Source organism: Rhinolophus sinicus, linkage group LG15 (assembly GCF_036562045.2).
Source record: "Rhinolophus sinicus isolate RSC01 linkage group LG15, ASM3656204v1, whole genome shotgun sequence".
In the NCBI taxonomy this organism is placed as follows: domain Eukaryota; kingdom Metazoa; phylum Chordata; class Mammalia; order Chiroptera; family Rhinolophidae; genus Rhinolophus; species Rhinolophus sinicus.
In genome coordinates this window covers 34,731,818-34,755,161 of record NC_133764.1, presented here as the reverse complement: position 1 = coordinate 34,755,161, position 23,344 = coordinate 34,731,818, and the positions used below count along the sequence as shown (strand labels likewise).

Below are 23,344 nucleotides of genomic sequence, written 5' to 3'. Positions count from 1 at the left end.
GGAAGGTGTTAGGCATGACCGTGGGAGAACAATATTGGTCTATCAGAATTTATTTGGCGTGTTTGAGCTGCGGGGGGGGAGGGGGGGTCAGGCTAAAGCAGAGGGAAAAGATCATAACCTCCCCCAAGCTAACAGGTGTATGGAGTTTTATAGGAGGGGTAAACGAGGCTGTTTCTCCTTCAATGCTTCAGAGGGTTTTCCTTGACAAAGGGTTTCAGGGCTTGACCAAGCCCTCCAGCTCCACATCCTGGCCCCAGGTCGCTGTCTGGACGCCCAGGCTGTCTGATCACAGGCCCCTAGGAGATAAAGCAAGACAGGATCAAGACAAGATGGCTTTTAAGATAAAGTTTCTGCTCCTGGCCTAAATATGAGACCCTGGACACAGCAACGAGTTAGGGCTTACAGCTGGCAGCAATGAGGGGACAACACTAGCAGAAAGGGACCCACTAAGGGATCTCCTCCAAGGCCAGTTGGTGGGAAGGTCTGAAACCTCCACTACCTCCACCCCTCTTTCTTGAAAACGCAGGCAAGGGAGCGACTAACAGCAAGGAAACTTTGGCTTTGTGCTGTGTTCACTCTCCTGTGGAGTATTTCATTTTGATTAGTGACGATCGTTTACAGATGGAAGCTATCCCTCCTACCAGAATCAAACCCAAGGCCTGCTTCTCATAGGATTCAGTCCCTGGGGCTCAGGAGGCTCATCCCCTTGAGGTTTCCCGAAGTAACGGGAAAGCGGGACTATCACAGAAGAGTCTCCAGCTGAAACCCTTCTCACACCCGGTGCGAGGCTGGCTTCGGGGCCGGCTCCTCCCTGGCCCTCTCGTCTCCATTAAGTCGGGGGGTGCAATCTACCACCCTGGTGGCGCCAACCGTCGCCTTGGGCTCCCATTTCCGGTAGGTACTGAGTCCCGGAGGGAGTAGGCGGAGGTTATCGGCGTCTGGTCACTGCTCCGAATGGGAGCAGTCTCAGGACGACCTCGCGTTGGCTCCCCCCGGGGCAAGTGGCGCCTCTGGCTCCAGGGCCCCAGGTTGGGGGATCCGGCGGGAGCGCAGCGAGGCAGAGGCACCTCGAGGCCTCACCAGCCCGGGACCCAGCCGGCTTCCCAGCCCCGGGCACCCCACCAGGAGCTCCAAAAGTCTCAGGCTCTCAGATTTGAACCATGGAGGCCAAGCGGCCGGGCTGTAATTCCCAGCGGCCATTGGCTGCGGCGGCGCTGTGATGTAAGCGCGGAGGGGAGCGGGGGGGAGGATGCAGGCGGAGCCTGGAAGGGGAGTGTCCGTGAGGCTACAGTTCTGGAAGCCCGAGCCAGAGGGAAATAAACGCCGGCGCTGACATGGGCCGCATGCCCTGGCGCCGCGCGGAGCCCACTCAGCGGAGAGCGCAGCGATATATGCCCGGCGCTCGCGTCTCTGGGGACCCAGGTAGGCGACCGTGACAGCCAGCTGTACCCTGCGAGGTCCGGGTCCGCTCAGCTGGGGGGCTCGAGCCCTCCTGTGCGGCGGAGGGGATTGAAAAAGCCGCGATAAGGGTGTGGGGTGTGGACGAAGGCTCAGAGACACCCCTGCTCGGCGCCGCCGCTTCTCACCGCGCCCGCCCGCGGTGGCAGGGCTGGGGCTGAGGACCGGAGCCGCGCACCCAGTGTCGGAGCAGAGCGGGGTTTGGGGCGGAGGAAGTGGCAGAGAGCCCGGTGAAGCCTCGCTCGGACTCGATTTCCTCTCCCAACTGAGGTTCTCCGGCCCGGGCTGGGGTGGGGTGGGGGTGGGGTGGGATGGGGGCCCGGATTTAAAGGTCCACCCCTGCCTTGGAGTGGGGTGTGTGTCGGTGTCCGCAGGGGCACAGCCGTTGGCCGCGCGCCGCCTGCGGATTCCCCGAGGGGGGCGTGTGTGCGCTCGGGAGTTCTCCATGAATAAGAGCCGGATTATTCGTCTGTCGTGGCGGAGGCGTGTACACGCGCTCTTGCTCTCGTACACCCTGCAGCACACGCCACCCAATGTCACTGGGCCGGAGGAAGCTGCCTGGAAGGGACTGGCCGAGGAAACAAATACTCTCCCTCCAACCCGGTCCACCTCCGCCTCCTTCCCTGGCGAGCGGTTCCCTCCCCGCCAGGATCCCGCCTCGCCCGCCTCCTCGGAAGATCGAGAGGCCGCCGCGGGGTGGGGCCCAGCCCAACTGGCGGCCCATTTGGAGCCTGGGAGGGGGCTACGCGTGGGACCGGCGCGCCGGCTGCGCCCGGGGCAAAGGCTCCCGGCTTGGCCGCGGGCGGGGACTGGGTGGTTAATGATTTAATCACCAGCTTGGGAAGGTGGAGCTGCGAGCAGCCGTCTCTGGCTCCGCCCCCTCCCAGGAGCGCCCCCCTCTGGGGGTACAAAACTGCCCCCTGCCCCTGGTGCTTCCTGCACCAGCTGCCCTGCGGGCTGGGCCCCCAGTGGTTAGTTGCCGAGCGGGAAGTACTGGGCGGGAACCCAGAGAGGGGCCTGGAGGGCTAAGGCTGGGCGGGCTTCCTGGGAGAGGACAGAGCCGGCGCTGGGGGTTGTGTGTGAGACGGGGGGAGGGGTGCCCTCTGCTAACTCAAACCAGATTCCTTGTGTTTCCCGATGAGATACTGCAGCTTGGGCTTTGGAAGTTTTCTTTCTCTCCCTAGGAGAATGGAGGAGAAATACAATGGTTTTTCTTTTCTTGTTGTCACCCTTGCAATCTGACCGGCTCCCACGGCCCTCGCCGGCGTCCACGGTGCTCATTTTTTTGCCCCTGTGTCTGAGCAGTTGAATGGGGAAAGGGTCCCTGAGCTGTGAGGCCCCCTGCGCCTCTCTAGAGGGATTGGGTGCTAGAGAGAGACTCTCTCTCATCCTTACCCCCAGCAGCCATCTGGACCAGAGAAAGCTTTCCCCATCCAGCCAGCGTAAACAATGAGGGGCCCGTTGCAGGAGGGTCTCCCGCAATGCAACTTCTTTGCACAGTCTGGGTTTCTAATAACTCTCTACCCTCCGCCCCTTTCTGAGGCTGGGGTGGAGGAGGGGACCACCGGCAGGGTGGACTGAATTTTAAGAGAACAAAGAACAGGGCACAAGGAAGGGGGAGTGGCGCTGTGGATTTCCCCCAGAAATGGGGAGTTTGCTGGACCAGAGCTGGGCCCAGCCAAGCCTCTAGGTAGCCCCAGGGCTCCCTAAGCAATAATAGGGCATGCACTTGTGAGGGACTGTCCCTGTGGGGTAGCTAGGACCCTGCTGTGAATGTGGGGTGCCATGTGGGTTCCAGCTTTCATCAGCTGCACTGTGTGAGCCGCCATGTGACCAACAGATTAGAGTGGTTTATCTCTTCTCAACTTGGACTTCAGCCCTCCACTCCTTGAGGACAGCTGCTCCTTCCCACAAAGAGGGTTTAGAGAACCTTGGGAGATACTCAAGTGGGTTCTCCTGGTCACCCCTGCAGGGACTGGGAGGGTGCCAGTGTGATAAAGTGAGACTGCTCCCAGGAGGTGACAGGTTGAGGTGAGTCCTATCCCCTCTGATACCTCCCTGAGTTCATGGCCCCTGCTCACTGATGACTGAGGGCTCATATTATACTCTGGCTCAGGCCTCTACTTGGAGCTTACCTTCCATTTTCTGGAGTTCCGACCTTTCCGCCCCCGTTTCTCTCTTACACCCCCACCACGGGTGCTCATCCCAAGCGGATGTGCATCCAGACCCAACCAGGACTGAAGGTCAGGGAGCCCCAAACAGATGAGTCTTATCTACGAAATGGGGCGGGGTGGGGGACAAATGACCTGGGAGGGGAATCTTAGACCCTTCTTTATAAGTCAGGAGCTTTCCCAGAAGGGCCTCAGGTTGGCTCTGGTTCAGGGAGTTCAACCTCCTCCACCTTTGGAGTGGTTGGTTGATTTCTGTGGCCAGGACAGGCTGTGCCTAGGTGTGGCAGGCAAGGTGTTCACTACTGATATCTCCCTCTCTCTGTGTCTCTCTCTGGTTTAGATTGATTAGGAGTGGAGCCCTCAGACGCCAGAGCACCCAGGATTCCTGTTGGGCAGTGACTCTAGCCTCCTTTGGCAGGGTGTTCCAGGGACTCAGAGGGGCTTGTCCCCTGTAGGGGAGGGAGGAGTCTGTCCTGTGGAGGAACAGGATCTGGGTTGATGCCAGAGATAAGGCTTGGGGGCGGAGGGGGAGGGAGGGGTTGAGCAAGCTTGTCCTAGAAGCTGAGAGCTGACCCTGAGCTTAGGTCTTCTGACTCACGTACCTGAGGCTTTTCCTCAACCTTGGCAAAAGGTACCAAACCCTGGAGCTTCTGGCCGAGGGTCCTGAAGGCCAGCTCCAGCCAGGACTTGCTGGGGTGCCCTAGGGAGGAGAGGCTCATGCCAGCCTTTTCTGGACAGGGCACTAGATGGGCCTGAGGGGAGGGACTTGTGTGTGGCCAGACGTGGCCCTTTTCTCTGCTTGCAGTGCCTTGTGAACGAAGCTTATCCATTACTTTTCCTCATTCCCACTGGCTGTGTCCCTGAAGCCCCAACTTAAAACATGCCTCTTGTGAGCCTTGGGCCTCCTTCCAGTAACGTACATCCGTCTCCCCCAGGCACTGCCAGCGTGCAGCTCGGGGCTCCAGGCCAGGGTGGCAGCACTGGCATCCGGAGCCTTCCTTTGCTGGGGATGGGGCCATTGGTGGACTGCACTTCTCCTCCCCAGAGGAGGGAGGCTCTCCCCTCCGGGTCAAGTGAGGGCAGTTTGGGGCATATTCATGAAGGAAGGCTTACATTTCTCACCCAGCCACTCTGCACTGCTGGCATTTCCCCCTCATTCCTTCATCCCAGGGGCTGAGGGCATCTGAGAAGCAGTGGTTCCAGGGCAAGAGAGAGCCCCCCCAGCTGTGTACTCAGAGACAGCGTCTCTGCTCAGCCAAAGCTGCTCAAGCCTCCACCTTCTGCCCTGGCCACTGGGGTGGCAGATGGGGGCATGCAGGGCAACCTCCTTAGGAGTCTGGGTTCTGCTGCCTCTGTCCATGCAGTTGTCATGGTAACGGAACTTGGTCTGCAGGCCCCAGCTTCAGAGCTCCCCACTGTGACAATGAAGCCAGGCTCTGTTTCAGCTTTTGTTCCCTACCCCTCCTTCCCCTTCACCCCCAGGTTCCCACTCAGTGCAACCTTCTCCGTGCCTGAGAAAGTTGCCCTGTCCTTGAAGCATCAGAAGGGGACTGGTGTTACCCCCCACCCACTGTGGGGTTTAAGGCTCAATAAAATAATGGGAGTAGAGGGGCAGAGGGCACAAAGGAACCTCCTTAGGGCTGGCAGCACAATTTATGGACACCTAAGGAGAGTTTGGTTAGGCCCACAGGACCAGGCTGTATTTTATTGGAGGCTTTGTGCATTTTTTTGTTGCTGGTAGCACCCAAGGTCCCCCCAAATCCTGAGTTATGAAGGAATGGAAGTAGAATTTCTCTCTTCTACCTCACGCACCCAGTTGAAAGTGAAATCAGAAAGAGCTTAAGCCCTGTCTGCTAGAAGCCAGACTCCTCCGTGGGCATCATTAAAGGTGAAGAAGGGTCAAGAGGGACATCAGAGGGGGGAAGAAAGCAAGTTTGGGGCTGGTTCCCCCCCTCTGGTGGAAACTGCTGTCTGCACCTGGGCTTCAGAAGCTTGGCGCGCCCCTTCCCCTGCAACAGTTCATCCTGGGGACCACCAAGAACTTTGAAAGAGGTCAGCCCTGGAGCCTTTGGATGAGGTGTCCTCAGGCGACACTGGAGGTGTGTGTCCCAGGTTAATAGTGTGTCCTCTTTGAACTTAGGGGAGTGACAGTGGCCAGAGTGTCACTGGGGATGCCCGAATTCTCCTTCTACCTTTCAAGGTCTAGACAAAGGGCACCTGCTGAGGGAGAGAACACGTTCCATGTTCCATTATTGTCTTCCTAGCAAACACGCAAGGGAGCTCAGCCTTTATGCACCGTTGTGCCAAGGGCTTACATATATTAGCTTATTTAATCCTCACAGTAGCGCTAGGATGTATATAATGTTATCAATCGCTTTGAAAGCTAATGCAGAAACTGAGACACAAGTAACTTGCCCAGTGGGGCTGAGCCAACCCATGGAACCTGGGGAGTCTGGCTCTAGGGTCCACGCTTTTCACCCCCACATTACATGCTCCGGCAGGACTGAGGCTGCAGATTTGCGGGCCTGCTCTGGAGTGAGTCTGGAGACCCCAGAGTACCCTTTCACTCCATCCCTCAGCTGGGCACTCTGATCTCAAGAGAAGCAAAGTGAACCCTAACAAGGCCTGGCAGATCTGATTTCAAGCCCAGCCGCTTCCTTCTGAGGCCCTGAGGTGAGAGTGGAGGGGTGGGGGGGACAGCAATAGGGCCACTCCCAGATGAGGGAGACGTGGCTGCATGGGGACAGTAGGGCCCCCACCAGGCACCCCTTCCCCTCTCCTGGCTCTCCCTCTAGTGGCTTGTGGGGAGCTGGGGGTGAGGAAACAGGGCTCCAGGAAGAGCCCTGTAAACAAACAAAGTTGTTACATGTCCTTGAGTCAAACACTGGCTCCTCATCGTCTTGACTCCTGATTTGTCGCTTCCTGTCACTCCTAGGTCATGGCTTGCTCTTCCCTTCCCATGCTGTTCTAACTGGTGAAATGGGCTCCCCCCACCCAACCCCCCACCGGCCTCCCTCCCCTACGTCCACAGCCCATGGCTCTGGGATGACAAGTGAGGTGGATGCAGGGACCAAGACGCAGAAGCAGAGTGGAGAGAGTGCCCCATTTCCAGCCCAGGAGGAACAGCCGTTCCCCACAGGATGGACCTGGGGGTCGGGGGTGGAGGGACCCTGTGTTTTGTATTTCCCAGGATTTATCTGTACTTGTCCTGGAATTGTGGGGAATGGGGTGACCAGACCAGGGAAATTTTAATCTGAAATTCTCTGTAAAACTGCATCCTGCAGGTTTTATGCATCCATAACCTTCATCAGACCTCAGAGGCCTGTCCCCACCATGCGTCTGACCCTCCCCTGGTGCAGGAACAGTGGGAAAGGCCCAGAGTTCAGAAGCAGGCAGACCTAGAATCCTCTCTGCTCTGTCCTTAGCAACTGTGTGACTTGGGTAAGTCATTTAACTCTAAGCCTCAGTTTTCTTATGTTTAAGATGGGGATGATGATGATAACTCCATGGGATTGTTGAGATAAAATCTTTTAAATACCTAGGACAGTGTGTTGCTTATAATTAAAAAAAAAAAAAAAAAGGCAGTTTAATCAAAGCATCTAACTTGGTGTAGAGTAAAAGCTCAGTGAGTGTTAGTTCCTTTCGTATACTTCCTCCATGACCCATGGTTGCAGGAGGGGGAGGGGGTTGGCATGTCCACCTGAGGTCCATGGGTAGGGTCCAGGATGTCATTTCCCAGAGTGGGTTCCTCAGCACACAATCTCGCTAGCTGTCAGAGCCCACATTGGGGAACGGTATTCCCTAGCCCTCTCCATTACAAGTCACTGTCAACTGAACCAGACATCCTCTTCTATATTTTCCAGCAATGAAAGGGTAAATTATCCTAACCATGGTGTGTTTCCTGCTACTCAGCCTGGTTGAATTATTGCCATCCTTTTCCTATAAACTGTAAGAACTGTAAATTCCTTAAAATGCTTGAGACTATCTAAGCACGGTGATTAATGGAAATACCCTAGACAGTGCTGTCAATAGGAATATAATACTGGCCACATGTGACTTTCAGTTTATCAGTATCCACATTTAGAAAACTAAAGATAGGTGAGATTAATGTTAATGATAATGTTATTTAACATAGTACCGTGTTTCCCCGAAAAGAAGACGTAGCCGGACCATCAGCTCTAATGCGTCTTTTGGAGCAAAAATTAATATAAGACCCAGTCTGACACTTTAATTATATTATTATATTATATAAGACCCGGTCTTATATTAAAATATTATTATATTAAAATAAGACCAGGTCTGCTACTTTAATTATATTATTATATTATATAAGACCCGGTCTTATATTAAAATATTATTATATTAAAATAAGATCAGGTCTTATATTAATTTTTGCTCCAAAGGACGCATTAGAGCTGATGGTCCAGCTACGTCTTCTTTTCGGGGAAACACGGTATATCCAAAGTATTGTCATTTCACCATGGAATCAGAAAAAATATCCATGAGCTATTTTACATTATTTTTTTCATATAAAGTCTTCAAAATCCAGTATGTATGTATTTTACACCCATAGCGCATCTCAATTCGGGTGCCAAATCTCAGAAATATGCAGTCAGAATTTGGATTTCCTAAAAAGTACAGTTGAAAAAAGTACAGATTCACACACTCATGTTGTTTTAAACTGAAGTTTTCCCATAGCTGACCCAAGCATCAGGTGTTACATTTAAAAGAATTAACATGAAATAAGATAAAACGTTCAGTTCCCTAGTCTCACTAGCTACATTTCAAGCCCGACAGCCCCCATGTGGCCAGTGGCTACTGTGTTCAAGATTGGGGTTTAGAATATCACCACTCATGCCAGGAACAGAGATGTTTTATGTCAGCAGTATTATTCAACACGATATTGGCAATTGTAGCCAATATAACAAGATAAGAATGAGGAGCAGAGGAGGCAGAATTGTTATTAGTTACAGATGATGGGCTCGTCTACTTGCAAAGCCCGAAAGATTCAATCATAAAGTTGATTAGAGTGTGTCAGACAGTGCAAGCTTAGTAAGGTGGCTATGAAATAAATGTGCGTACATTAAAAAAATTGTGGCTTCCCACATTCTACCTCTAACCAGTCAGAATATATAGCTATGGGGGGTGAGGATGCAAAACCCAGTCACAACAAGAGACCATAAAATAATCCAGGATAAACATGGCAAGAAACGTGTAAGACTTGTAGGAGGAAAAAAACCCACATTTCATGGAGAATGTCTAAAGATGGATGTGAGGACTTGAAGTTGTGATAAAGTCAGATCTCCCCCATTCAATTTATTGTTCCCTTTCAATTCCAATATAATCCTGTCAGGATTTCTTAATACAAGGTTTCTAAAAGTCCACCTGGAAGACTAACACATTAGAAAAGCCAAGAAAATTTTAGAAAAAAACATTAAAGTTGGGATGCTACCCTACTAGATACTCAAAACGTATTTTACAGACTGTCAGTGGAGACCTGGTTTAGGAATGAACAGAAAAGGGAGTCTGGAGTAGACCCACATGTGGGTGGTATTTATAGATAAAGAATTTAATAGCTGATGAAGGTAGCGTCTGGTGCTTCACTCATACAACAATTCTATAAGGAATTAGTGATTAACATTACTTTATTGTTATGTTTTACTTTTTATTTTCTATTTTAAATGGCCGATAATTTTACAAGCCACAGGCATCTCTTAGTTTGTTGTAATTCCTTTTAGATTATTTTTTTCTGAGTAGTTTTGAATTATTGCACTACCTGGTCGTTTTATAAGTGAATATTTTCATAAAACTGGGAGTGGGATTGTCTTTACTTCATGATACTAACATGAGAAACCATAAAGCAGACTTGACCATGTACAAATTAATAAGCATCTATGGGAAAGAAAACAACAAGATCGCATAATATAAACAGGTGTATGATAAATTTGCAGAAATCTTTGCAAAATGTGATGGTCAAAAATTTAAATAGCTTTCATATTTTAAAAAACCATACAAATCCACTGGAAAAGGTGAAGCCCCCTCTCTCCCACAGAAAAGGGGGTAAAAGGCTTTAACAAGCAATTCACGAGGGGATACAGATGCCAGCAATATATTTTTTTAAATGCTCACCCTCGTTAGTAATCAAAGAAATGCAAATTACAAGTTTGTGAGGGTGGTGGGGGTGGTGGTGATTGTGTTTTGTTGTCTATTCAGTTAAAGAAAATGTATTTCCTGGTGTTGGATACCATCATCCTACTTGGTGAGACTGTACTTGGTAAAACCTTCTGGAAAACAAGTTAACAATAAGAAACAAAAGTAACTTTACTCACTTGTAAGTATGCATCCTCCGGAAATAGTTAAGGACTTACGCAGATTCAGCTGGAAGGATATTTGTTACAGAGTTCAAACAAAACTGAAACAACCCAGCATTCATCAGTGGCCCACTGAATATAAAATGTAGGCTCTTAGGATCTAATCTAAAATAATGTAACATTATTTACTAACATGTTCATATTTTCACCCAAATGTGAACAATGGTTGGCTTTATTCATCTCCAGTGGAAAGTGTTCCTTGTGTAATAAAAGGGAAAAAAGTCTGAATCGGCAGGATCCAACAGAAATATCATGCAAGTCCCCTATATAATTTACATTTTTAATAGCTACATTTTTAAAAGTAGAAAGAAAGGTGAAATGACCAATTGTAGTTAACCCGGTATATTCCAAGTATTACCATTTTAACATGTAATCACTATAAAAAATATTAATGACCTGTTGGGCATTCTCTTTTTCATTCCAAGTCTTTGAAGTCCATTGTGTATTTTACCCTTCAGCAGAAGTCAGTTTGGAACTCACCACATTTCAAACGCTCTCACCAGCCACATAAGGCTGGTGGCTGCCATATTGGACAGTGTAGGTATAAATTATTCAATAACCCTTGGAGAGGCAGCATAAAGTGGAAGTCGCTGAGAAGTTCTGGCCTGGACTACTGCCTTCTTCCTGTGCAGTTCACCCTATGAGCCCTGCTCTGACAAGAGCCTAGTGTCCTGGTTACCTAGGACGGCTCACCCCCTCCCCAGTCACACGCCTGCCTCCCCAGCAGGACTGCCTGGGGAATGTGTATTGGCTGCTTGCAGCTGTGGAGAGTGTGTCGTGAAACGGGGCCTTGTTCACTTTCCTTTCTTCCAGGAAGAGGCTACCAAAGCAAAGAATGTTTATCTCCAGGAAATGCGATCTGCCCGAGTGTGGCTGGGCAGTGGCACCCTTGGGCCTATGGGCCTGGTCTGGATTCGCTGGCAGGGTGCTCAGGCTGGGAGATTTTAGGGAGAGAGGTTGGGTCAGGGCACTGGTCTTCCTTCTTGGCAGCTGGAACTGTCAAGAAACATGGGATGGAGATTGGAGCATGAGAAGCGGGGCTTGTGCTGGGCCCACTGCTGAGTGTGTGGCGGAGTCCAGGCTTCTGTCTTCAGGGTGGTCCTCTCACCTCCCAGGGAATCAGAATGCTGGGAGGCTCATCAGAGCAGGAAGTGGGAATGAGATCAGGTCAGGAGGGGCCCATCCTAGCCAGGCCTGGAGTAGGTCTGTAATGGGCTTGTCAGTCAAGTGAGTACTGGTTCCAAGGGTCTTAGACAAACAGCGTCCCCAATCCCATCCTCCCCTGTCCCTCTGTGTGCACGTTCTCAGCTTTGGCCATCTGAATGAACCAGGGGGCATGGCCTCATACCGGAAACCATGTGTTCTAAGGTCTGCCCCAAATGGGCTCACATTACCATTTAGTGTCTGTGAGAGTGAGGGAAATCACCCTGTCCAAGCCTCAGTTTCCCTTCCTGTAAAATGGAGGCATACATTTAGGGTGTCCCAGCTCAGTGCCCGGCATGCAGCAGGCACCCAGTGAACAGGAACTGCTGACAGGATTGCTACTTCTGCATACGGCTGGGGGGTCCACCAGCTGGTGGAGCACTAGGGTGCTGGAGGTCCTTGTGTGACCCCCGCCCCTTCTGGTTTTCTCTGGTCCCTACAGCCATCAGAAGCGCTGAGCTGGGGCTGCAGGAGCCGCAGAAGTAGAACCTTCACCTGCCCAGGGTCTCTTGGACAGGATCCCATTGTGGGATCGCCCATGCTAAGATGCTGGCCTCCAGCTTAGAGCTTCAGTGTCAGTGGAACTTGGCCAATCTCCGGTGGTGGGCGTGGCGGGGGCGGGGGAAGGGGATGGTCATCTCTTATCTCCTGCTCAGCTGAGGAGGCTCAAACATCAGGAAGCAGCTGTTGGGAAGCAAGATCTTGTAGGATTTCCTAAGCTCCGGGTTTTCCCTGATGCCAGATTGTTCCAAATTGTTCACTTTCTCCTTCCAGAAGCCTTAGAATAAACAGAGGACCCAATAAACATGTCCAGCTTGGGGGTGATTTAGGGGGAGAGAGGGAGAAAGAGAATACACGTCAATGGGAGATTTTACCGTATCGGGGGAGTACACCTGAAACCATTCTCACCCAGCCCCCATTGGGTGCCTTGTATGAGAACTAGTTTTGAGCTGGTTTTGAAATTAGAAGACTTTTCCTTAAGCCTTTGATGCTTTGGGATTTTTAAATTATTATTAAAACAGCACTACCACATTAAAGGAAACTTTTTTTCAAAAGCCTGTTTTCCTCTCCGGCCTGACACAACTCCTCAATTTCTCTGGTGCCTTTAAGACTTTCACGAGGGCTCATTTTCGTAGAGATGCATCCAGTTCTGCCTTTTCCCTCACACTTGGTGCCATTGGGTGACCAGTTTTCCATGTCACAGCGTGGTCTTCACAGCCCCACTTTTCATGTCTGCGTGATGACCTGTTGAGTTAATGGCTCCCAGTTTTCCCAGCTTTTTCTTTTTGTTGGATATTAGGTTGTGTCCATTCTTTTGCTATTATGAATAAGGCTTCAATGGATACCTGAGTTTGTGACTTTAAAATATTAGGTTGGTGCAAAAGTAATTGTGGTTTTTGCAATTATTTTTAACCTTTTAAACCGCAATTACTTTTACACCAATCTAATAGTTCCATAGGGTAGATTGCCGACTCACATTTGTTTTACAGCCGTTATTTGAAGAAACTTCCATAGTTGCTGATGCCACGACACCCCCCGTCCTAGGATCATTTTGATGGTCAGCAGCTCTTGGTCCAAGGTCGTGTTCCTTTCTTCCTGCCCAGTGGCACCTAGTACCTGCCACTTGGTGGGAGGGACGTCCTTCCTTCCCTCTTGCCTTTTCCAACATGTGTTATGGGCGAGATGATAACAGACAGTAGATCTAGCCTGGTGCCTGGCAGTGAGTCAGTCCCCATGTCATCTGGGAAAGACTTTTCAATTGGGGGACAGGACACCTGGGCTCCAGTGCCACCTGGGTGACTCACCAGCACCATGACCTATGGCAAGTACCTCTCCCTGCTTCACCAGTTGGGTAGTGCCCTTCATTGGTCTTGGGAATCTAAAGTTGCAGGCATTATGCGTGCCTCAGTGGGTGTCATATGACACTATGGGTGCTGTGTTTTAGCACCCCCAGGGGTGTGCAGAAAATCCACTGGGATGTGGGAAGAAAACATAAGAACTTACGTGTATATTGATTTAACAAAAAACTAAAACTTAATTGATGCATGGATTGATAATAGACATGTCTTATAAATACATGTATGTATACACGTGGATACACACAAGTTCCATGCTCCATGTTTTTTATGTGCTGGGGGCCCCCTCACGAGGGGAGTGCGCGGCTATTTTAATGGCGGGAGCCCTGGTGTGGGAATACGGCCTTGGCTTCCGTCCATGACCTCGGGCAAGTCCCTTAATTTAGTCTCCATCTCTGAGCGTGGTCGCTCCACACCCAGGTATTTTAAGGAGATTATTTGACACAGACACACAAATGGTGCAGGACTTATAATGGTGATGGTTCATGTTTCCATCCTGGGCTTCTTTTTTTTTTTTAATTGTGGTTGTTCAGGCTCAGATTAGTTTAAGACAGTGCTTCTTAGCCTCCTGGTGCAAACAGCACACTTTCACATATGAGGGCTTTTGGCAGTGCACACGAAGGAACTAAAAGAGTCTGAGTAGCACTAAAGTCAGCAAAAAATCACAACACAGCCCCATTCAAGGCCCTCCGGCAGGATGTAAGTGTGGATCAAAGCAGCCACAGTTCTCCCCGCTGTGGAGCTGCCAATCGGCCCTGTCCACTGTTGGAATAACAGCCTTCCACCTTCACTGCGACGTCTTATCTTGCAGGATAAGGCTGGTGAGCCTTCCAGAAAGCACCAGATCTTCCTTACAGAAAGCCGGGTCCGTGTTTCTTGCACAACCCCCTCTCGCGAGTTGTTCCAGCTGACATTGACAGAATGCGTCCCCCACACAAGGCGTCCCCCACCTTGTGTATAGTAGAATGCCTCCCCCATCTCAGTAAAGTTACGTTCTACCTAGTGGTGGGACATTGGTCGCACCCCTGGGAGAAAGGTCCACAGCCCACCGGGGGAGACCCACCACTGGAAGAGGACACCTGGTGCTGCTCTAAGTGGCTCTGGAAGACCTGAAGTCCCCTTTGAGTCTGCCCTTTCTCTCCTCCCTGATCTGGGCCCTCAACATCTTGGGGTGTCTCTACCTTTAAAACATGCCCTGAATGTGGCCCCATCTGTCCAGCTCTTCAGCCACACCTGTGCCCTGGCCCCCTTCCTCTTTGCCCTGAATTCCTGCTTCCCCTGCCCCATGCCACCAACGCCAGCAGCCCTGGGAACTGCCACATACGCAGACTGGGTGGCTTGCCTGCTTAGGAGCTGCTCCTGGTTTCCTTGCTAACCTGGACCGGCATCCAAACGCCTACCTGCTCGTACAGGGAGGGGGGCCCTGGGTGACTTGGGCCCTGGCCACTAGGTTGTTATTGTGTTCCTCAAACATCACGACCTTGTTCTTACTTCTGGACCTTTGCCTGTGCTCTTCCCTCTGCTGGAATATTCTTGACGTGCCTGGTTCCTTCTCACCATTCAGTTCTCAGCTCACAGTGCCCCTTCATCAGAGGGGCCTCTGCAGCCCTTTAACTCCCTCGCTTGCCCATATCTCCCATATCACCTCATTTCCCTCTTGGCAGGACAGCAAGATACAGTTTTCTTCGCATGTTTATGGCCGGACTCCCCACCCACCGGCACTCACACTGCAAGTGTGCCCTGGAAGGCAGGGGCGTGGCCTTGTTTTCACTGCTCTTGTCTGCAGGGCCCAGAGAGTGTGGGAAAATCAGTGGGTTCTGTCTGCAGGGCCCAGAGAGTGTGGGAAAATTGATGGGTAGGCAGGTAAGTCAATAGATGAGAGAGGGGGAAAGAGAAAGAGAAAGAAGGTAGTGAATGAAGCCTCTGTGGCCATTCCAAGGCACGAGAAGCCGTGAGCCAATGCCTCCTGTCCAGCCATATGCTTGGTGCTGGTGTTAGATGGATGGTTAGCACTATGGAGGGGCCGGCTGTGCCGGGGCAGTGGCAGTGGGTGTGGAAGCATATGTACTTTGTGTACCAGGGTGAGCTGCAGGTCAGCTGCAAAGTGGGAGGCCTGGCTGCCCCGGGAGAACTTGGGTCTGTATCCTGCGTGGGCCAGGCTGCCAGGGACAGGCCACTACCTGGAGCTGGGAGCGCGTTGGTCCAGCCTGTCCTGCTGTCTGTCTAGCAGCAGCTGGGCTGGCTGATCTGGGAGGCCAGGGTGATTGGCGATAGTCCCAGGAGGGAGAGAGCCCAGTCGGAGGTGTGGCTTGTGTGGAGGACTGGCGACCTGGGCTTCAGGGGAGGGCTCCTTGCTCCTGCCTCAAAGGAATGTTTTGTGGTCAGCGGGGCCAAGGGTAGAGGAATCTGGTTCCACAGGAGGCGGGGAGGCTGGGAGAGCTGCGAGTACTGCTCTGGTTTCCTTAGCTCTGCCAGGAAAGTGGGATGTGGCTTCCGGGGTGGAGTGGGGGTGTCCCGCCCAGGGCGGGCTGTGGGGAGTGGCTGCCCTGTCCTGTCCTGGCAGCCTAACTTAGCCACTTCCCCAGAGCTGACTCATGCTTAGCAACACCCCTTCCCAAAGCCACAGCTCCCTTTGGCAGATCCCTTTCCATTGGGCACTCGGGCCTCCTGCTGCCCCCAGCGCTGGCCCAGTCCTCTCCTTGTGTTTGAACTCGATGTTCCGTTTCCTCCCCCCTCCCCCCAATTGTTCTGTTAGAAGCTTAGGGTGACAATGTCACTAGGGCCGAAAACAAGCCTGTGAATGAGTTCTCGCCAGCCCTCAAGCCTGGGCTGTCTCATCTGTGCTCTTAGCTCTAGGTCCTAGAGACCCAGCCCTCGCCCCCTCCCCAGGACTGCTGGGTCCTGCGGCCCCCACTTGCTGGGCAGTGGGACCGGTTGGTGGCCATTGAGGCCCCAACTCTCGGGACTTTTTCATGCTGGATATTGAAGATGATTTGGATTTTCACAAGCCCCAAAGCCTCATTCTCACCACAGGGAGTGAGACCACAGGCAGCAGAGAGCACCGGCCCGAACTCTCCCTGTCTTCTGGGGGTGTTGGGCCATGTAGGGTCCTGGTAATTCCGGGGCTGGCCTAGGGATTTTCCCGCTGGCCCCTCTCACTCTTTATAGCCCTGCCCACAAGGATATGCTAGAAGGAGGGAGGGTGGGAACGTGGGGACCCTCCTGTCCTGTGGGGACCCTCCTGTCCTGTGGCCAGGCCCTGTGGGTGGCCACGGGTCTGCATCATCCCTGCTGAGTCCTGGACAGCTGGGCCTGTGGTTTTCCTTTCTTTTTCGAACAAGCACTTAAGATGGGGAAACCACAGGCCTCAAGTTGCTTCCTCAGTCGGGGGATTCCTGCCGTAACATTGAAACCCTTAATGCAACTCTGGCAGTTCATGTCACTGTGTTCCCACAATTCTAACCCTTTGTGTTCACTCCCTGCCTCTCTCCCTCCCTCCTTCCCTGCCTGCACCCCTCTTTGCTTTTGTTTACCTGGTGAGTAAGTACATGCATTATTGTCACCTGTGTGTTCTCACTCCTGGGCAGCAGTTCTACACCCGCAGTGTTACCCCCAGACATTTGGCATTCCTGGAGACATTTTGGTTGTCACACTGGGGGAGAGATGCTATTGGCATCTAGTGGGCAGAGACCAGGGATGCTGCTAAACATCCTACGCTGTGCAGGACAGCCCTTCCCACAAAGAGTGGTCCTGCGCAGTGTCAACTGTGTCGGGATCTGCTCAACGATTATACAAGAACGTTTTGGAGGCAGCAGCCAGGCTCCTCCTTTTTCTGGACACCCCCTCCCCACCCCAGCCAGAAGTGGGGAGGGGTGCTCAGTTGGTAACTGATCAGGGATGCTACCCCCTATGGCCAGAGAAAATCCTGGGGTGGAGTAGCAAGAGCACTGGACCCGGAGCAATGGTGAGAGGATGACCCCAAAGCCAGTGCTTTTTGTGTCTATTATCATTTAAGAGTGAGCAAACTACGGCCCACGGGCCAAATCCGACCCACCACTTATTTTTGTAAATAAGGTTTTATTGTGACATACCCATTTGTTCATATATAGTCTACTACGGCTTTCCTACTGCTGCGGCAAAGACACTTTTAGCCATGAAGCCAAAAATCTTCACTGCCTGTCCCTCTGTAGAAAATGTTTGCCAATCCTGGTCTAGGTGTTCCCATCCAGTTGCTTAGAGGTTAGCTCCCAGAGTGTGGGCGGGACAGAGGGTTCAGGTTAGGGTAGGGGGGGAGTACTTTCCTAAGCATTGGGAGGGAGAGCTGCCTGACTGTAGTGGGTCATCTCAAGGCCTGCCAGGACAGTCGTCACCTGGCTCTGATCCCAGCCCAGGTCACCTGTGCGGCAGGGCTGTCCTGGTACCTGGCTCCCACTGCCTGCCCTGGACAACTTTGTTTGCTGGAGTGACAAGTAGTACCAGTGCCTGGGGTGGGCGGGGGGGTGGGGGTGTGGGGGTGGTGACGACTTGCTGATGGGAGAGCCATGAGACAGGATGGCAGCAGCTAGGCAAGGCAGAGAGCTGTGGGAGGGGGTTAGAGGACACAGAGGTCATGCTGGGAGCTCCGGAGCCGGGCTGTAAGCTGAAGTGAAGCCAGCACTATCACTGGGCTTGAGAAGGTGAAAGAGAAACTAGGGGGCTGGGGGAGGGAGGCATTGGCCTTTCGACAGGTGTTTGAAACCAACTGTGCCATGCACTGCTGGATGGGAATCTGGTGAACAGCCCCGTCGGAACCCTCTGGAAGCTCAGAATCCAGTGGGAGATTACAGTCCAGCCAGAAGGACGGAACAGTATAACCAGAGCCTGCTGGGTTAGAGGACATCCAAAGTGCTGGGACGGGGCGGGTGGCTGGCAGGACTTACCCTGGCTAAGGATGGTTTCCCAGAAGAAGTGACATCTCAGCTGAGCCCTGAAGGATGCTGGGTGAGCCAGGTGACGGTGTTGCAGCGGGGCACTGTATTCGTCCAGTCCTGGAGCCCAGGAGACAGAAGCTCAGGGGCTGGTACAGAGCACACTGGGGTGGCAAAGGGCGAAGGATGGCATTGAGTGGGTGTGCGGGCACTGATTATGAGACCAAGGAGTCTGGCCTGGAAGTCCTAGAAGGGTTTTTCCTAGCGAAAAGGAAGAATGAACTGGAAGGGGACAAAGCGGGAGCAGGGAGACCTGTTGGGTTGATGTCAGGGACCAGGTGGGATACGGTGGCCTCGCTCGGGGCAGTAGCCGGGGGTGAGCAAGAAACTCAGATGGCGCACCCACGAGTTGAGCTTTGCAGTGGAAAGGGTGGGTCTGCAATGAGGGTGCTGTTAGCAGGACTGGTGGCCCCTCACCTACCATCTTTATTAAGTCTCATCACCCTTCTGAGTCCTTTGCTGCTGGGTTTAGCATTTGGGGCAGGTCCCCCATGAGGGAAAGGGGCTGGTGTGGCTCTAACTCTAAACTTCACCTTGGCCCTTGCCCGGAACTGCGTAGGTGGCCCCTCCAGTTTTCAGCTGGCCCTCTGCTGTTCTTTGGTTCAGGTTAATCACCTGGGGGTCTGCAGATCCCGGGGGACCCAGGGTATCTAGGGTCTAGTCCTTGCTCCCCTGTGCCCCTAATGATTACAGGAATAGGGAGAGAGTTTTCCAGTCTTGATCTCCCCGAGAGGTGGAGTATAGGTCCTTGGCAAAGAGCTCGGGGCCCATAATGGAGATATCGCAGGTGGGATCCTCATTTAAGGGACACCCAACAAGGACTGGAAAGCCGGGGAGCTGGTTCTGTGGGTGCCAGCAGCCCCGCCCCACTTTTGATTCAGAAAGTGAGTCGGGCCGCCCAAATATGTGGCGGTGCCAAGCAGCACCTCTCTGGGGCCCATCCTGTCCCCTCCCTCCTGAGGACTGCGACTCAGGTGGAGGTGTCTACTCACTTTACAGGGATTGAGGTCAGACAGCAGGAAGAACTTACAGCACGTCTCCAGACTAGCTGTTTAGAGGAGTCAAGTCATAGGCTCGGTCTCTTTCCTAGACTGCTCTGTGGAGTCACCTGTGCATCTCCATGTCCTAAACTGGTCATGTTTACTCTGGCAGCATCTGGCTGGGGAGGAGGTGTGGAGGGCGGGGAGACATTGTCCTTTAGAAGAAAGATCTCTGCTCTCTCTCCCTCTCCTCTTTCTCTCCCCGCCCCCAAGTTTCAGGGAAAGTGTGTCTGTGGCTACTTGAACTGCAACCAGGTTTGCAAAAAGTACTCCCCTAACCGGAGAACCTGTGGATGAAGAAATAGTCAGGGTTATGAAATTGATTGCTGGCTCATTTCACATTATTTAATTTTGGTGGCAGCTGGGTAACAGCCTTTGAATAACAGCCCTTGGGCAGATGGTGAGGCCAGCCTGGGTTAACCCTTTGCCTGCTGTTCTTTCTTGCAGCCCTTTGAGCTCTTCCTCATCGTCCCCTCCACCTGCCAGACTTCAGATTGGACCCCAGGACTGCTTGCTGCCTCGGGAGGGCCTGCCTCCCCTCCTGTGGGCACAATGCCCATCCTCAAGCAGCTGGTGTCCAGCTCCGTGCACTCTAAGCGCCGTTCTCGTGTGGACCTCACGGCCGAGATGATCAGTGCCCCGCTGGGTGACTTCCGCCACACCATGCATGTGGGCCGGGCCGGGGATGCCTTTGGGGACACCTCCTTCCTCAACAGCAAGGCTGGCGAGCTGGATGGTGAGTCCCTGGACCAGCAGGCCGCCTCCTCGTCCTCCAAACGCAGCCTCCTGTCCCGGAAGTTTCGGGGCAGCAAGCGGTCGCAGTCGGTGACTAGGGGGGACCGGGAGCAGAGGGACATGCTGGGCTCCCTGCGGGACTCAGCCCTGTTCGTCAAGAATGCCATGTCCCTGCCCCAGCTGAACGAGAAGGAGGCTGCAGAGAAGGGCTCCAGCAAGCTGCCCAAGAGCCTGTCGTCAAGCCCTGTGAAGAAGGCACATGCCGGGGAGGGTGACCAAGAGGCGGCGGGCACGGAGGAGGTGCCCCGGCGGAATGGGGCCACCGCCCTCAACTCCCGCGACCCCCTCCTTGAGGAGCAGGCCTTTGGGGACCTGACGGATCTTCCCGTCGTGCCCAAGGCCAGCTTTGGGCTGAAGCATGCAGAGTCCATCATGTCCTTCCACATCGACCTGGGACCCTCCATGCTGGGCGACGTCCTCAGCATCATGGACAAGGAGGAATGGGAAGCAGAGGAGGAGGCTGGCGGTTACCGTGGCGACGAGGACCCAGGCATGGCTCCCCCTTCAGGGGCAGCGGCCCTTCCCTTGGCCAGGCAGGACGACAAGGGTGGCCGGGACTCACCCCCACTGCCCTCACACGCTCCTCCACAGGACGAGGGCTGGGCCGCGATGGCCCCCAGCCCCGGCTCTGCCCGAAGTGTGGGCAGCCACACCACGAGGGACAGCAGCTCCCTGTCCAGCTGCACTTCGGGCGTCCTGGAGGAGCGCAGCCCTGCCTTCCGGGGGCCGGACAGGGCCCGGGTCACTCTCTCCAGGCAGCCAGACAAGGAGTTCTCCTTCATGGACGAGGAGGAGGAGGATGAGATCCGAGTGTGAGGCGGGAGGCGGTGAGGGCTCCATGCTCTTGGCTTCCTCTCCCTGCCCCCAGCCCACCACCTCTTTTCCATCCCCTTCCCATCCAGGGGCAGCCAAGAGCCTGGCTTCAGCCACAGACCCAGGACCTCATGGATGAAGGGCACTGGCTGAGCCTGGGGGGCCCCATAGAGGACTTGGGGAGCTGGCCTGGGTGCCGACCGGTGTCTGACTTCGTCGCACACCCTGACCTCCCCAGCTCTGTAGGATGGGGCTGTGTTCTCCCAGCAGGAACCAGTTTCCTTTTCTCCACCCAAGCCGCAAATGGATGCCAGATGTCAACCTGAGTTCCTGCCTGGTCCTCATGCTTCAATAGCAGGGCAGCGCAGAGGGGTCGGCCTCAGTGCCAGGGCTAAGGACACCCAGTTCTTCTTTTCTCGCCTGGCATTTCTGCTGTGACTGGGGGTAAACGGGTGCGACAGGAAGAAGGAGGAGGTCACACGTCCCCTCCCACCCCCCTGCCTGGCTCCTGCACCTGAAGCCTGGAGCCCTTTGGAGTAAAGCTGGACGGAATGTGTACACTAAACGCGGCCCCTTCCGGGATAGAGAACAGGATGGGGAGCGGAAGGAAGGCCCCTGGGCTTCGTGAATTTTCAAGAGGGGGCTCTTCCAGGATGACACTAGGAACAGGCCGTAGCAGTCCCTCAGCCCTTATGGGTTTGTTTGTTTTTTCTTGTTATGTTTAAATCCTTCTCGAGCAATATAGGGAACAGTGTTCGTCCGTCTGCCACCAGAAGGAACAGCGAATCCGTTTAGAGATCCTTTATACTCAGTGCTTCCAAACTTTATTTAGAATTGTATGGGGTGGGTGTCTGCGTGTATGTGCCCCCCCAAACACACAACTCCATAGCTACTAACAACTGAAGGCGGCCAGTGTAGAGTATTTCTAGAAAATGACTTTTTCAAAAGTAATATATCATTCCTATGGAGGATGAAAGCTTTCTTTTTGGACTGGGTTTTCCCTCCTCCCCCTCCCCCCCACTCCCCCCCACTCCCCCACCCACCCCCCACTACTTCCTCTTCCTTTCTCAGGCCTCTCTGCCAGCTCCACCTCCTCCCTGACAGCTGAGGGCAAGGGCCCTGAGGGTTGCCAGATTTAGCAACAAATCAAAAACAAAAACCCAGGATTTTGAGTTGAATTCAAATTCCAGGCATACAAAGGATAATTTTTGTAGTATAAGTATGCCCCCGTGCCATATTTGCAACCTACTTATGCTAAAAAATAATTTATTGTTCTTCTGAAATTCAAATTTCACTGTGTCCTATAACCCTGCCCGAGGGGATTGAGTAGGAGCGTGAGTGTGGGCCCCGGGGGTTAACTGATGATTATTTTTCTGTCCTGGGAACGGGCTGACCCACCTCCTGTCCTCTTGTAGCCCATAGGGGGAGGGGAGGAAGGGGCGGGGCCAGCCAGGGCAGGTGGGCGGGGCCACACCAGCCTCTCATTTTCTGCGGGATCCTGACTCAGACACTAACTTAGTTCCTGATTCCATGCCCTCTGGGTGCTCAGTTTCCAGTAGTGTAGCTCCCACAGTGAGGGAGGAAACAAAGGGGTTGTGCAGCCCCTGCCAGCTGCCCTCGAAACCCATCCAGAGGGTGGTCAGTTCCAGATTCTCAACTGTATATTTTTTTCATGGTATTGTTAAAACAGCGAGGAAACATTAAAAAGCCCTATAGCATGCCCAGTGTCTGTCTCTGCTTCTGGGGAGGGTCATTTCAGGATGTGGGTGGATAGGGATGAGGGTGCAGACTGGGAGTCCTGTGGCTGCCCGTGCCCCTGTGGCACTTGGGGGCCCGAGGTGGCTTCTCTCTCAGTCCTTCTGGGGCCTTCACCTCCTGCACGGATGGCTCCCCAGCCTCTGCTTGGGCAGGCCCTTGGGGGCTCTGGCACTTTGGTGTCCCAACTGCCACTTACCAGTCGGGGCCCTTGGGCATTTACTCACTTAGCTGCTTTGTGCCTCGTTCTCTTCATCTGTGAAATGGGAATCCTGCTCCTACAGGGCTGGGGTGCAGTCACTGAGATGGTATTTGCAAAGTTGTTATTAAACTGAGGGAGGCTGTGTTCTTGCAAACCCCAGGTGCTGACACACGTGGGATCCGTCACCACCAGGACACAGCAGGTGCCGTTTACCATGTGACCTAGAAAATCAACTTACAGGTGGCATGATATCCTTCAGCCTCGTGGCCCAGTGAGGTAGACTCTGGTGTCCCCATTTTATAAAGGAAACATGCTGAGCGGCTACGTGGCCACTTTCTCCAAGTCAGAACATTACTGATTTAAAACCCTTTGCCTCACTACTCACAGGCACCTTGAAGCTTCATTACTTGGGGAAATGAGGTCGGGGTGTGTCTGCCCAGGTTGGGGACCAAGTGACCCCCCTGGCCTCACCACCCTCCCTTCCCAACACCCACCTTCCCCCCTGCGGTGGCCTCTGAAAAGAGAACATCAGCCTGGGCTCCTCTCCCCCTGGGGGCTCTGAGTTCCTGCCCCTGTCCCTTCCCAAGCATCTACAGAAAAGTTTGGGCTATACTCATCCTCTCCCTGAGAAGCAATCAGAAGCATCATTAAAATATTTGTCTCAAGATTGGCGCATGAGAGCTATGAAGGAGTTAGGAGCAGGCGGTGTGGTG

The 23,344-nt window shown here is 53.2% G+C and overlaps 1 protein-coding gene across 2 annotated transcripts; it reads left to right on the top strand.

Moving 5' to 3' along the window:
• Positions 1 to 1,264: 1,264 nt before the first annotated feature.
• On the top strand, positions 1,265 to 22,394 carry CDC42EP4 (CDC42 effector protein 4). 2 transcript variants are annotated; one of them, XM_019740451.2, is made up of 2 exons: positions 1,265 to 1,422; positions 19,514 to 22,394. In XM_019740451.2, exon 2 carries the CDS (start codon positions 19,619 to 19,621, stop codon positions 20,675 to 20,677), a length of 1,059 nt encoding a protein of 352 aa, XP_019596010.1. In that variant the 5' UTR covers positions 1,265 to 1,422; positions 19,514 to 19,618; the 3' UTR covers positions 20,678 to 22,394. The 2 variants fall into 2 exon arrangements, with proteins under 2 accessions (XP_019596010.1, XP_074175608.1); XM_074319507.1 differs by lacking the exon at positions 1,265 to 1,422 and adding an exon at positions 17,822 to 18,039.
• Positions 22,395 to 23,344: the final 950 nt, after the last annotated feature.